The sequence below is a fragment of the Drosophila melanogaster genome, chromosome X (assembly GCF_000001215.4).
Source record: "Drosophila melanogaster chromosome X".
NCBI classification, from domain to species: Eukaryota; Metazoa; Arthropoda; class Insecta; order Diptera; family Drosophilidae; genus Drosophila; species Drosophila melanogaster.
Window position 1 is genome coordinate 3,490,951 of NC_004354.4, and position 15,152 is coordinate 3,506,102.

At 38.6% G+C, this 15,152-nt stretch overlaps 1 protein-coding gene and 1 long non-coding RNA gene across 4 annotated transcripts in view, besides 1 other annotated feature; one reads left to right on the top strand and one right to left on the bottom strand.

The window, feature by feature from the left end:
- The window catches only part of lncRNA:CR44999 (long non-coding RNA:CR44999), a 149,629-nt gene that overhangs the window by 117,792 nt on the left and 16,685 nt on the right, over positions 1-15,152 (top strand). The window lies entirely within an intron of this gene.
- Gas8 (Growth arrest specific protein 8) lies at positions 61-13,901 on the bottom strand. 3 transcript variants are annotated; one of them, NM_001297912.1, is made up of 5 exons: positions 13,589-13,901; positions 12,439-12,481; positions 1,934-2,098; positions 1,563-1,866; positions 61-1,487 (listed from the first exon to the last, which is right to left on the bottom strand). In NM_001297912.1, exons 1-5 carry the CDS (start codon positions 13,589-13,591, stop codon positions 563-565), a joined length of 1,440 nt encoding a protein of 479 aa, NP_001284841.1. In that variant the 5' UTR covers positions 13,592-13,901; the 3' UTR covers positions 61-562. The 3 variants fall into 3 exon arrangements, with proteins under 3 accessions (NP_001284841.1, NP_001284840.1, NP_570065.2); NM_130709.2 differs by having other exon boundaries at positions 484-1,487; NM_001297911.1 differs by lacking the exons at positions 12,439-12,481; positions 13,589-13,901 and adding an exon at positions 2,187-2,223.
- Positions 2,197-11,297: a mobile genetic element.

The window sequence follows — 15,152 nt, forward strand, 5'->3', positions numbered from 1 at the left end:
TTGGTTAATGGGATGTGTAGATAGTAAGATTTTGAATAAATAAAATAGATTAATCAACGTACGTTGGTAAACGTTTTATTGCTTCCGTATTATTTTTGAGGGGCGGGGGAGTTTACATAATACACTCCAGATAGGCACAGAATGAATAAATTCTTAAAGAAACCAAGCAGCACTAACAATTTACATTTTCTGCGCCTACCAAGGTGGGATTTTTCATTGGATTTTCCATTGGATTTTTCATTTGATTTTCCATTGGATTTTCCTCCTCGTTTTCTTCTTGATGAAATTCTCCATTTGCGTTGTAGAGTATATTTTTATATGATCACCAAGTAAAGTGCGTTCCATTATGCCTTTCCCATTATTCCATGAACTGTTTTCTAATTGATAAAAATATAATTCGATCGTTTTTTTGTTTGTCCTTTTGCTTCTAGAGTTTTCAGCTAATCCCCTTTACTTCTTTTTGTTCTGGAGTAAGTTTTGTTTCTTCTGGTTTTGAATTCCTTCCCCGCCTCGATATATTTTCTTAATCCGACTTGTGAATATGACTTTTCTTCAGCAGGTCCTACTTATTCTCGGTGATTATTCCCGCAGGACCGCACACGTACAGCTGCTGTTGGTCCCGATTCCTGATGGGCTTGAAGCCCAACTCGTCAGTGGGCACACCATATTGCTTGAGCTTGCACTCGTAGGTTTCCAGTAGATCGTCGTGTGCCTTTCGCGCCTTAGTTACCTCATAGCGCAGGTCAAGGATTATCTTGTTCTTCTCATCGATGATGTTGCCCACCCGTTCATCCAAGCTGGTTAACTTTTCGGCGAAATTGGGAGCGCAGGTGGCAATCGTTTCGTGTAGGACAATGCTGCGCTTCTCATCCTCGCGCATCAATGCGGCAATCTTGCGCTCCAGAAGGACATTCTTTAGTCCTGTCTTCTGCTGCAGCTCGACGATCACGTCGTTGAAACGCTCCTTCAGGCCCTCCCGTTCTGCCACCAGCGAGTCGTTGCGCAGGATCAGAGTTTCCGCCTCCCAAGTGAGACCCTTCACCTTCTTTTCCAGCCGAGTGTTGCGCGTCTTGAGGCGACTCAATTGCTGCTTATCCCGCTCGTAGAACTCCAGTTTGCGACGATACTCGTTCAACTGGATATTGGCATGCTCCAAAGGCTCCTTCAGTCGCCGATTCTCAGCTGCCGTGTCTGCGGCGATTCTATCGGATCTCTCGGCCTGCTTGCGCAGATGCTCTAGCTGCTCCTTCATGCTGCCAATTAGCGCCAGGTTGTTAAGCGTGATATCGTTGTAATAGTTCTTCATATCGTTAAAGGCTAGGTCATGGTGGTCCTGTAGGTCCTTTATCTGCTGGTTCTTTCGCTCCTCTACCTCGAACATTTGTGTGCCGTAGAAAAGGTCTAGCTTGGCCTTCTGCTCGATCATTTTCTCCTCGTGCAGCATCTCGTTGTCCTTGCGCTCGCGTTCGAAGGTGATGCGCTGCTCTCTGCCAGCGCACGAAAACAATGGGAAAAAAAAAACGTGAGAATATGATTCATATTTCTGCGATAATAATACCTACAGCAGTTTCTCATTGAAGTGAGCCTCCATTTGGCGCAGCTGCATCTCGCTCATCTCCATTCTTTCGCGCAGCATTCGGCGCAACTGTCGCTTGTCCCGCTGAAGCTCGTTTTCCTGCAGAACATGGTGCTCCTGCGCCAGCTTTAGTTGGGTCATCGCCTCAGCCCGAACCTCACCGAGCCTATTGTGGTTCTCAAACTGCAGATGCTTCATCTGCTGCATCACATGCTTGGTATCGATATCCGCCAGATCCTGCGTGGCCTCGATCTCCTTGTCCTTCTGCTGCAGCTCGTAGCGGGTCTCATCTAAAAACAAAACAAAAAAAAAAAAAAAATGGAGGAAAGGTGGCAAAATCCCCTGGTATTCACTCACCCAGCTGCTGGCGCGTGATCTCCCAGAAAGTGCGAATCTTGTCCCGCTCCAACTGGAAGTAGTTACGCTCCTCCCGCTCACGATCCATTTCCGCTTTTAGCCGGAGAGCAAATGCCTCCAGCTGGTCGCGAGTCATCGCCGAGGTGTCCACGCCATCGATGAGCACTAAGCAGGAATATAGGCAGACGAAAATTTAGCTAAATGATTTGAAATGAAAACAAAGGATACGACTAGCCCTTTTAAAGCTAATTACCAAAGGGAATTGTAAAATCCCAAATAAGAAGACTTTACTCGTTGAGTTTTTGTAAGAAACTGATTTTATTTGGAAATATCTTCGGTTTAAATAGGTGACATGAGAATCGCATCTTAAAGTAAATGGCCTACGCAGAGGCCTACGTAAATAGTCCCCGCCTTATCGAGGTCCCACGCTCGGGCACATCTGCCTATCTTGAGCGGCGAGGACCTTATCTGTGGTCTCCCACTAAGGGACTATTTTAGGAGGCGGGGAACGATCTCAAGTGACTGACTCATGTAGTGTGCACTTAAATTACATGTTTTTGAGCAATGCACCCATGTCGCCTTAGATAACAAAATCCTAAATATAATTTATCGCTCTCGATTCATTTACATAAGATATGAACGGAGCCCAAAATTGTAAGTCTTTAAATATATTCGTGTTCATGTGTGAACATTCTGCCAAAGGGCCAGCAAAGCTGAGATGTACATTAGTATATTAGTTGCATTTATAACAGTAGTGGACTGTATTTATTTGATATATGTTCATTTATTTTGCAACTAAGATTTCAATGGGCCTAGTTTTTCTGGCTTTTAATTTTATTGGATTACAATTATGGTTTATATTATTTTTAATTCAACAATTTGTACTCAATTAACTTATTTTAAACATTTTGCTTTTTCTATGTAGAAGTACATTTTCTATTAGTGGACTGTATATTTTTATTTGTTATATTATTTTATTGTTTATTTACTATTGATATTTATAGTACTGGCAACGGACCTGCAAAGGTTATTGCTTGCATTCTTTGTTGCACAGCACATTTCCGTATGAAATATATTATTAATACTATCATTAGTATTAAAGCAATAATTAATCCAGCATGTCCGGAAATATGATGGAAATGTAAATCTTTCAATTTTTGATGGTTCTCTTTCATAAATTTAATTTCATTATTCAATCGTTCAAATTCCTCAGTATGATTTAATATTGATAGTTTCAGCGGATCCCAAATAATCTTCGGCACTCCACTAACTTCTCCTATATAAGGTGTTGATAATAATTCTTCACTTTCGGACTGAATGTTATGGTGGGCAACTAGAATTTTATCGTCGGTTCTTGCCGTACAATATGGCGCAATGCTTAAAACTCCTTGCTGAGGCAAATCAAACAATTCAATTTGAGAGCCAGTACATTGCAGACGGACTTTTGAATTCGCAGGAACCTTAAACAACCAACTACTTTTCTTTTCTAACTCTACCCAGTAACTTTTAGAGTCGACTACTGTTTTATAGATGCAGTTCGCCGCTTTATCTGGCTTTAGAGGCTGAATCTCACATGCATTATCATTCGCTGAATTCCAGGGCCAACTTCCTTTGCATATTCTCTTATTTAGTTGCCATTTCTGACATTGATTTAATGTGGCTTCCGTCATTATGTGATAGGAATCTATCTCAAAATTATAAATTAAATATTCGGACGTTGTATGCACCATTATTATCCGATCTTCATTTCGAATTGGCACCGGAATAAGCCTGAACAATTTGGATGGATGCCTGCTAAACAGAGGCACTTTTGCACTAATGATCAATTTATCGTCGATGAATAAACCCCTGGCTGTTAACAGTGTATACACCTCCTTAAGTTCCGTACCTGACCGTTTTCCTGGAATTACTAGGTTCTCTGAAAGACTCTGCTGAATTTTGGCAATTTCTTTTTTAAGCTGATTTGGCCTGAGAATATTTGTATTTAGCCTACCGTGATTAATATCAATCAACAGGCTTATAATGCCTGCTTGAATTTTTTCGCCTTCTTCAATCAATGAGTGTAGCTGTTTCGTAATCATAAAGAATTTTATTGATTCCTTATAAACATAATAATTTTCTTTAAGAACTTCTGTCATGTTCTCAATTCTTATTTGCATACTTCTAAAATTGGAGTTAACATCTTCTGTTGTTCTCTTTAATAGATTAGAAGTTGAATCAACCACAGATGTTTGTTTTTGAATTAGTTTATCAAGGTTGTTCTGGTTATCTAACAAATTCTTCATATTTTCTTCTAATTGCTCTCTATCATCTTCATCCATTATACCAAATAAAATATGATACAAGGAACCCATAAATTCGAAAGGGGCACGCTTGCTTCTAGATCTAGACTGCATCATAAACAATTTATTGTTTTCTTCAAGTTCCGATAACTGACTTTGCATATTATCTAAGACTAGACTACATTGCTCTTCAAAGCTATGAAGTCTTTCGCAAACTTTCCTCATACTTTGTATAAGCGCATTACCCTTTGTTAACATTTTAAAATATGGATCCATTTTATAATAGATAACCAAATTCCAAGAAGTACTCACAATCTCAACATCTCCTAGCGGGTCTAGATATATTGCTGAGGTTTTATTTATTTTGTCTATAGAATATCTTGGTGCTATATCTTTAGGTAATGCGCTAGAAACTTGACAACTTAACACAAACAACAACATTGCCATAATGATTCCGATCTTGGACATTCCCGATGTCGCTCTAGTTCGTCTTTTTGGCTCTTGGTCAGCCTCATTTTTGTCAACAGACTTTATTCCTTCCAAGGGACAAATTTTAGTAATGGGTCTAGTGATATATCCTTCCTGCATCTTTACTTTAGCCACTCGGACCTTATCATCATTCCCCTTATGCACCTTTTCCACCTTTCCTAAAGGCCATCTTGCAGGATGACAATTCTCATCCTTTAATAAAACTATTTGCCCTTCTTCTATATTAGGAATTTCCTTTTTCCATTTATTCCTTTGCTGGAGCGTATGCAAATATTCACTTTTCCACTTAACCCAGAAATCTTTCTTCATTTTTTGGATAAGTCTCCACCTATCCAAATTTCCGATTTTTTCATCTTCCATTGGTTCGACTATTTCTAAAGGTGGTCTTCCAATTAAAAAATGACCTGGTGTTAAAACTTCTTGTTGGTCCTTCTCACTAACTATAGTGTATAATGGCCTTGAATTTAAGCATGCTTCTATTTGACATAAAAGAGTTGACATTTCTTCATAAGTCAAAATAGTGTCGCCGATTATACGCTTTAAATGGTATTTCATTGACTTAACTCCAGCTTCCCAAATACCTCCGAAGTGAGGTCCTGCCGGGGGAATAAAATGCCAATCAATCCTGTCCTTTTCAAGCTGCGCTGCAATCGTTATATTTTCTTGTATTGCATTAAATAACTCTTGATCTAATTTTCTTGCAGCTCCTACAAAATTTGTTCCGTTGTCTGAATAGATATTGGAACATTTTCCCCGTCTAGCAATAAATCTTCTGAGTGCTGCTAAAAATGCGTCTGAAGTTAGATCGCTTACCATTTCTAAGTGTATGGCTTTGGTGGCCATGCAAACGAATACAGCAACGTATCCTTTAAATGTTTTTTGGCCACGATTTTTTGAACATTTAACATAATAAGGACCTGCGTAATCTATTCCAGTATTAAGAAACGGGAATGTCATCGTCACTCTATATTTTGGCAAGTTACCCATTATTTGCTGAGCTGTATTTTGTTTATACCTTGCACACGTTACACATTCTCTTAAATACTTTTTCAACGAATTTTTCAACCCGAAAATCCAATACTTTCTTTGGATATAGTTTCGCATTAGGTTTATCCCTCCATGCAATGTTTCCTTATGAGCATTTTTTATTAATAAGCTTGTTAGGTGGCATTTTTCTAAAATGATTGGATGTTTAACATTAAATTCTGCATTGGAATTTTGCAATCTTCCTCCAACTCTTAGAACCCCATCCTTGTCCAAAAATGGATTCAATGACAATATTTTATTATTTGTCTTGATTTCCTTTTTGATTTTAAGGCACTTTATCTCTTGCCTAAACTGGTATTCTTGTTGTTTCTTAATAACAACTGTTTCCGCTATTCTTATCTCCTTTACTGAAATAATTGATGAATAGGCTTTATTTCTTGTTTTCATCTGCACGAATCTATTTATGTATGCTATTATACGTATAAGTTTTTCTATACTGGAATACCTTTCTATTAATTCGTAAATAGGATCATCTATTTTGTCATTTAATACCGTATTTATTAAGACAGGTTCTTCTACAGACTGCTGCCGAGGCCAAAGTTCTTTTGGGTCTGCTAGCCATTTCGGACCTTTCCACCAAAAATCACAGTTGATCAACTGGTTAGAATCCACTCCCCTGGATGCTAAATCTGCTGGATTATCCTCTGACTTAACATGATTCCATTCAGTATTTTTTAATTTCCGAATGTCATCCGTTCTTCTTTTTATAAATTTGATCTTACTTTGACCACTGTTAATCCATGCTAAGGTAATCGTGGAATCACTCCAAGCATAGATCTCCATTATATTGTCAATTGATCCTTTTAGTCTTTGGATTAATTCACTAAGCAGGTGAGCTGCACACAGCTCGAGTTTGGGAATTGTCTTCCTATTTTTTATAGGGTTGACTCTACTTTTGCTAGCTATTATATTAACATGAGGTCCTACTTTAGCATAGACTACTGCAGCATATGCTTTTTCGGAGGCGTCCGCAAATCCGTGAATCTGAATGACTGAAGAACTGTTTGAATTAATCCACCTTGGGATTCGAATATTCTCTAACAATAATAAATTTTCTTTATATTTTTCCCAATAATTTTTATCTTCTATGGATAATTCCTGATCCCATTCACTTTTATTTATCCAAAGTTTTTGAATAAAAAGTTTTCCTGAAACCGTGACTGGTGCCAACCATCCTAACGGATCAAATATTTTTGCTAGCGTTGATAACACAACGCGCTTATTTATATTTTTTGATTCATCATTACAATTTACGCTGAACTTAAATAAATCCTTTTGAGGTTCCCATTTTAGTCCTAAAGTTTTAACACATTCATTTTCGATAATATTGAGAACCTTATTGTCCCCTGTGTCCTCCACAGTGGTTAATATTTTGGAATTGTTGGAAATCCATTTCCTTAAGTTGAATCCAACTTTCTGCAATTCATGGGGAATTAATGTTATTAATTTATTAGCTTCTTCTACCGAATCAGCTCCAGTCATTAGGTCATCCATATAGAAATCATTCCTAATTATTGCACTAATAACTTGGTTTTTACATTTATCTGCAATATCTACCAGAACCCTGGTAGCCAAATATGGTGCAGATGCAGTTCCGTAAGTGACTGTGGTTAATTTATATGTTTTAATTTTTTCTTTTGGAGAATTTCTCCATAAAATATATTGATATTTTTGATCATTATTATCTATTTTAATTTGTCGGTACATCTTTTCAATGTCTGCCGAAACAACAAATTCCCATTTTCTCCATTTAATAATAATGTCAAAAATATCTTTTTGAACTCGTGGCCCAACCCACATTATGTCGTTCAAACTTTTGTTATTCGTAGTTTTTGCTGAAGCATCAAAAACTACTCTCAATTTGGTCGTAAGGCTTGAATCTCTAATCACTGCCTGGTGCGGTAAAAAATATTTGCCTTCATCACTCACTTCAATCATGTGTCCTAAATCCATGTATTCATTCATGAATTTAGTGTAGTCAACCTTAAGTTTTTCATTTCTTTTTAGTTTTTTCTCCAGATTCATGTAACGAGCTATCGCTTGTTTCTTTGAATCTCCTAAGGTGACATCCTCCTTGAATGGAATTGACACAATGTATCGCCCATCTGAATCTTTTTTTGTCGTTTTGATAAATTTATTTTCACAGATTTCAGACTCGATATCATCTTTTTCTTCTTCTTCCACTTCCCAGTAGCGATCTAACTCTTTTATTTCTATTGTTGTGGCTACAATGGTTTCTTTTCCTTTGGATTTTTTACATCCAGAAACTATCCACCCGAAATCAGTTTTTTGCCCAAGGAGACCGTCTATTTTTATAACTCCATTTTGCAGAATGTGAGTATATACGTCTGCTCCAATGATTAAATCAATGCGACCCGGTTTATTAAAATCGGGGTCGGCTAATTTAAAGTTCTTCCATTTTTTCTGATCAACATTAATCGTGTTGACTGGAAGTGCCTTCATAAGTTTTGGGAGAATAATTGCTTCAATTTCTAAATTTTTCGGAGAATTTCTTATCGAAATAACCGCTTTGTGCTTGGAGATGCACGTTCCTGTGGAAGATACTCCACTTATTTCAGTATGAGACCGAAATTTTTTCAATTTTAGAATCTGTGCAGACTCTTCTGAAATAATTGTGCTTTGAGAGCCACTATCAATCAATGCTCTTAATTGTTCAAAGCCTCCATACCTCGACTTTACTTGAATCAAGGCCGTGGCCAACAAGGCTTGACCTGTTGTTCTACACGTATTCACTTTTTCTGGATTATGACCTGCAAAGTGAAGTAACGTGTGGTGAGGTTTACGACAAGTCGAACAAAGCTGCTCGCTTATACATTTTTTACCAAACGGATGCCTCAGACATCTTAGGCAAATCCCATTTTTTCTTACCCAGTCAGACCGTTCTGCTGGATTCATTATTTTAAATTTATGGCATTGAATTAAATAATGCCCTGGTAGTTTGCAATATGCACAATTGTCACTATAATTTTTATTCTTGTTATTATTAATCATTTTCTTTACAGGTTTTACTTCCTGTGAGAATGATGATATAGAATTGAGCCTTTGCTCTAAAAAGTCCATGACATCAGAAAGTGCCTGTATTTCTTTTGTCTTTTTAACATGGCTTTCATATAAATTGAGTGATTCTTTATTGAATTTCCGAAGAATTATGTGAGCGAAAATTGCATCCACATCTTCTGGTAATTGTGCCTTTAATTTTATAATATAAATTGACTCGTTAATCGTGTCAATAAATGTCTTTATTTGCTTATTGGATTCTAAATTTAAATTTGGCATATCCATAAGCCTATTCATATGATCTGAGAATATGTTTCTTTTATTCTCATATCGCTTGGTCAAAAACTCCCAAGTGGCTTCATAATTTTCTCCAGAGCCGAGCAGTAAATGAGTAACCACATTTCTGGCTTCTCCTTTTAATGCTGACTTTAGATAATTAAATTTGAGAGAAGGACTGAGATCCTCTCTCACATGTATGAGCTCTGTAAAGAGTTCATTAAAAAGATCCCATTCTTTGGAATCACCAAAGAAGGTGGGAATCTGTATTTTAGGCAGGGTTGGTAACTCCTTCGCCTTAACAACCGTCGACATTTCAGCTTTATTTATTGTGCCACTGAGTCGACTATTAATGGCTGTAAGAATATTTTGTTTGTCAAATTCAAGTTCGCTAATTTCTTCTTCGAATAGCGAACTCTCAAAATGACTATTCACCTGTTCAATCAGGTTATCTATTTTATGCCATAAAAATTCAATTTTATTTTTCCTTATTTTAAGGAAATCTGGACTACTGTCTATTAGTTTAGACGTATCTTCTAGATATACTCGAAATTGGCCAACATTATTACGAAATGCCTGCTCTACTTTTAAAGCGTTGTTTTGTGCTATACCCTCTTTTTCAGGGTGACCACGCATTTCAAGGTTTAATGTAGGGGGAGGGTTTGATTTAGGGACAGTGTTTGATTTAGGGAAAGTGTTTTCTACCGACTCGCCCTTAATTTTTTCATTTTTATTTTTAATTTTTTCTAACACCATCATTATTAAATCATACTGCTTCGCGTTAAAATATTCATGATCGACAACGCCGATCTTTAACAAATTGCTATGATTAGCAATGAAACATTTTTGAAGCTCATTTAATTTTAGAATTTCTACATCTGTTAATGTTGGTTTTACTTCCAACTTTCTAATTTCCAAAATAATTTCGGACTGCTTCTTAAGGAATTGAATAGTCTTTTCTGACATCATTTTGAAAATTTTTTGTAATTTCTTAATATATATAGTACGTGTATATGTATTTTATATGTATTTATATATATATGTGTGTTTGGATAAACAGAAAATTCTTGTTTTGACTTAGCTGATGTCGTTGTTGTTGCTGCTGCTGTTGCTGCTGTTGTTGCTGCTGTTGCTACTGCTGTTGCTGCTTCTGCTGCTGCTGTTGTTGCTGCTTCTGCTGCTGGTAGAGGCTCCTTTGAATTTGACTTCCTTCTCTTCTTTAAGGCTCCGTCGATGTTTAAAGATGATTTTTTTTTTTTTTTTTTTTTTTTTTGGCACGTTTTATTATTTTTGTAGTCCAGTCAGATTTTTTGTTTTTTAGCCATTTATTTCGGCATTTATGCTCTTTTGGCATATACACTGCACTCTATTTATGAGCTGATTTAATGCTATTAGAGCATTTATAAGGCACTGTTTTCAGGCACTTTTTATTTAATTTATGCTCTTATGGCATATACACTGCACTCTATTTATGAGCTGATTTAATGCTATTAGAGCATTTATAAGGCACTTTTGTTATGCACTTTTTAATTTCACAATTGCTGATGTATGGCCTCAAGCACGCCTTACCACAATTTATAATGGTACACAAAGCAACCTTTAGCTATAGACTATAAGGTGCTTGTTTTAAAACATAAAAGATTCTTTTGTATCTTTTGCTTTTTATATTTATACTCTGTTCCTTACCTTTGGTAGGGGGAAACAAGAGTCACTTATTTTTGCTACCTTTAGCTGTAAGATGCTTAAAGGAGCTGGCCTTTCTCTGAGTTCCTTACCTTTGGTAGGGGGAAACTGCAGAGTCGATTAAAGGCTCGATTGACCAAATGTAAAATCCCAAATAAGAAGACTTTACTCGTTGAGTTTTTGTAAGAAACTGATTTTATTTGGAAATATCTTCGGTTTAAATAGGTGACATGAGAATCGCATCTTAAAGTAAATGGCCTACGCAGAGGCCTACGTAAATAGTCCCCGCCTTATCGAGGTCCCACGCTCGGGCACATCTGCCTATCTTGAGCGGCGAGGACCTTATCTGTGGTCTCCCACTAAGGGACTATTTTAGGAGGCGGGGAACGATCTCAAGTGACTGACTCATGTAGTGTGCACTTAAATTACATGTTTTTGAGCAATGCACCCATGTCGCCTTAGATAACAAAATCCTAAATATAATTTATCGCTCTCGATTCATTTACATAAGATATGAACGGAGCCCAAAATTGTAAGTCTTTAAATATATTCGTGTTCATGTGTGAACAGGAATTTTTTTGTCTTGGTTATTTTCTAATATTGGGCTAGGGGTCCGTGAAAAGTTTAGTCCGCATATTGGGGGCTCCCGTCCTTATGGCTATTTAATGAGAGCGGCACGCCTGGTTACCCTCTCCTCCCCCCCCCTTTTGCCCCTTTTTCGTCCATTTTTACCCCTGCCACGCCCCCCCCCCCCCTTCCCTTAGCCGCTGCCCGCATATGTGACCCAACAGCAGACCGTGTTGTAATTGTTTTCTGTAATTGGCATCGTTGGCCGGCTGGTGCCAGGACTCGGCCTAGGAAGGGCTACTAGGACCAACAGGACCAACAGGACTACCAGGAGACGAACTAGATGCCACACGGTGGAAAAAAGACCAAAGACATTGCATTGCAAAGACAATTTGAAGTCAAAGTGAAGGAGCGCGTGTAAACTATTTAGAGACATGTGTTAAGATAAGTGTGTGGCATAAACAAATCGATGATATAACTATAATAATACGATACACTAGGAGTTTCCTTGCGTTCCACGAGTAAGAGCGTTTTTCAGTGCACGCACAGAAACAATTATGTGCGTTAGAGAGATCCCAGAGAGCGGAGGATGGTTGGGTATTTGTGGAACCTACAGTGTGCTCACTCGTGCAAATTAAGTGGTCAGTTTGGAACCCCCCCTCCCCATTTTTTGCCTTTAAATTTTCTGACTGCAAGGCTGCAGTCAGAGCAATTGCATCGGGAATTTCTTGTCCTCAACGCTCCTATCGTCCCTATCGTTGCGCCCGCGTCCTGCCTTCTCTTTTGCTTCTCTCCTCACGCAGATTATCGTTATTTACTAATTGTTTTGCTTGGCCTTTATAAATTGCCCTGAATGACCAATGTCCGCCATTCCGGCTGCCCAGATATCCAACTACCCAACTACCCAGTGGTGGCACCCTGCTGCCATTAATGTTCCGAAAATGAATTGCCAGGCAGTCCTCGTCCTTGTTCAGTTTGTCTACTCGTTGAGGGTCTTTAACAGCCGGTGTTCTTAAAGAGGGCACTAAATGAATTTTGCAACAATTAACTGATATCCTTCACTTCAATTACCGTTCAAAGTAGTTAAATTTGGGAATTCATAAATCTATGCTAAAGTGCAGTTTACTCGAGCTTTTTACTTACCTGGCAATTTTTTGCCTTTTTTGCCCTTTTTCCCTTTAGGCGGCTGTAAGAAAATAAGTTCAAATGAAATTATTATTTTGATTTAGTTTTAATCTCAAAAGAGAACGCACGTTACAAGAGAAAATCTTATTTAATTCATTTAAAGAATCCGAGCCGAGCAGGAAACTCAACTTGAAGTCTCGGCTGAACTTGCAGCAAAGAATTTCCACATTTGTCTATGCAAATTGAAAGAGTTCTACTCGCAGGAGAATGGAAATGGGGTACTGACTGTGCAATTGTCGTCTGCAGTTCGCCACTATTTTTCGCACTTTAAATCCTTTAACAACGTTTAATTCGATTCCCTTCACGTGGGAGAAAGGCAGCGAAAGGCGGAGAAAGCGGGCAACTGCCATCGTTGCTTTAAATAATGTGATGGCGCGGCTTTCAAAACAATTTCGCAACAGCTGTTGGCTGTTGGCTGCTGGCTTATTGCATATTTTATGACTGCAAATTATTCAAAAATTTTCGAAGCCGCCTGCGCCCGTCGCCAACCGCGCTTTCGCATGTCCAAAGGCGCAATGTATATATTTATATATATATATATATAAATATAAATATAAATATAAACATATATATGTAGCCGATGGAAAAAAGGCGGATATATGTTGGGGGCAGGTCTATACATAAACAAATGATCGAAAATAGACAACCAGCAGGAGTTGGAGAGGAGGACTCCTGCTTGACTGCTATAAATACACAGTGGAGCCACTGTAAAGGGAATAGTTATACTAACTTAGGTTCTCCCTACATATGTTCTTATATAGACAGAACGACTACTAAAGTTGCTTTGAAATGAATGCGCCATACCAACGTTGACATTTTGACTAGCAGTAGCAGGACAGCGCCTTGCCGAGGCTTCACTGTAGCCCACTCGCAAAGTGCAGTTTGTATATGCAGCAACAGCAACAGCCTGGCTTGGCATGAAAAATTGAATGCGCCGCTTGCAGTGCAACTGAAAAAAAAAATCTGAAAAGCTGAGACCAAAAGGAGCAGCGGCATGGAACCGGAAATCGGATAGAGGCGGAAACTGCTGCTGGCCAAGCAGTGCGGCCATAAGGCGGCCGAATGGGTGCACTGCTTTGTTAATGTGATTTAACAACTTATTGCTCACCATACTGCTGCCGGTGCTTCTTCCTCTGCTTCGATTCCTCTGCTAAGAATAAGAACCACTTCGGCTTGGTCTTTCCTGCCAACTGAGCTATTGGCGTTCTACGGTCCAACAACCAAACAAACTTATCGATAAAGCAGTTGCCAATGTGTGTGTTGTGGGTGTCTCGTGTATTCGTGTGTGTGTGTGTGTGTGTCTCCGGGCAACCGAAAGAAGAGGTTAAAGGTTGAAGCGTTGTTTTTTCGGTTCAGTCTTCTCTCAATTATATTTCTACGGCAGGGACAAATGGTTTTGAACTGGCAAAATTCAAAATTTGGGGAAACTTTTGCAGTTATCAACTGGGTTACTAGGGGCGGGAAGATTTTCATGTGCTGAAAAACATCTAACTAAAGCGTAGTGATATTATTCGAATATCATATTATATATATTTCTAAATACAAAATGCAGGTATACATTCAACAAAATAAACCACATCTACTTTGGTATACGCGTGTGCCCGACATTAGTTTGCTGCCCAAGCCAGTGAAAACCAAAAAGCCAGCCCAGACCAGACCAGACTCTTTCTCTTGTCGCCGTCTGCTGTCTGCTTCCTATAAATGGTCTCTTGAATTTTCTCTGCCCCGGTTTTCTTAATTTTCCACCCTGCACATTGGCCCCAGAATTTTCCCTGCATCTGTTTGTTTATTTGCCGTTTGTTGGACGGACTTTAAATGCTGTTGGCACTGCAGTCTCTGCTCTTGACTACTGGCTAATTTGATGATTTCGTGAAATACGATATTATCAGGAAGCTGACAGATCTTCGGCTTCTCCTTTTGCTTGAGAATTGCTTGATGGTCCTGAAAATCTCGGTCGAATCAACTTTATTAGTCCGTTGAATAGCACAGCACCTATGGCCTGGAATTTCCCCCAGAAACTCCGCCACTTTCCCGCCTTAATTAATGCTGTCTAGGGGCGGGGCAGGTTGGGTAAACAAAAGTCGGTGGGCTCTTCGGTTAAATGCTTTAATTGAAATTAATAACCGCAGCCAGTTTTGGCCAGTTGAGCAGTACGTCGGCAGTTGAGACAAGTATCCCGTGGCTTTCGCATGGGAAAACATTTTCGGACCCGGCACATAGACACCGAGAATTTTCAATTGTTTTCATTAAAAGTCAATTTTTGATAGCAAAGACGCTGTGGCTGGCTTACAGACAGAAAAACTATTATTTCCACGTTATAAAAATGTTTATAGCCAAGACTTGAAGTGGCGAAGCGACACGGAACAAAATACATATGATCCAACATATAAAATGGGAAACAAGTTTTGTTTTTTTTTTTTTGCAATCTAAGCCGTTAAGTTACCCAATTTTCCTCCTGTGTACCTTCAACCCTTTTTAGACACTTTTCCATCTGCCCTGCATAATTTTTGTTTCATTTTATTCTTGCCAACGGCTGCGGTCGGTCATGGCCCATTGAATTCCGTAACGGCTGCCAAGGGTTAAAGGGGTGGCAAAAATGGGTAGCCGCTGAAAAAGCACTGATTGAAAGTGAAAGTATTTAAAATATGATTAGAAAATTTGCTTATCAGGAC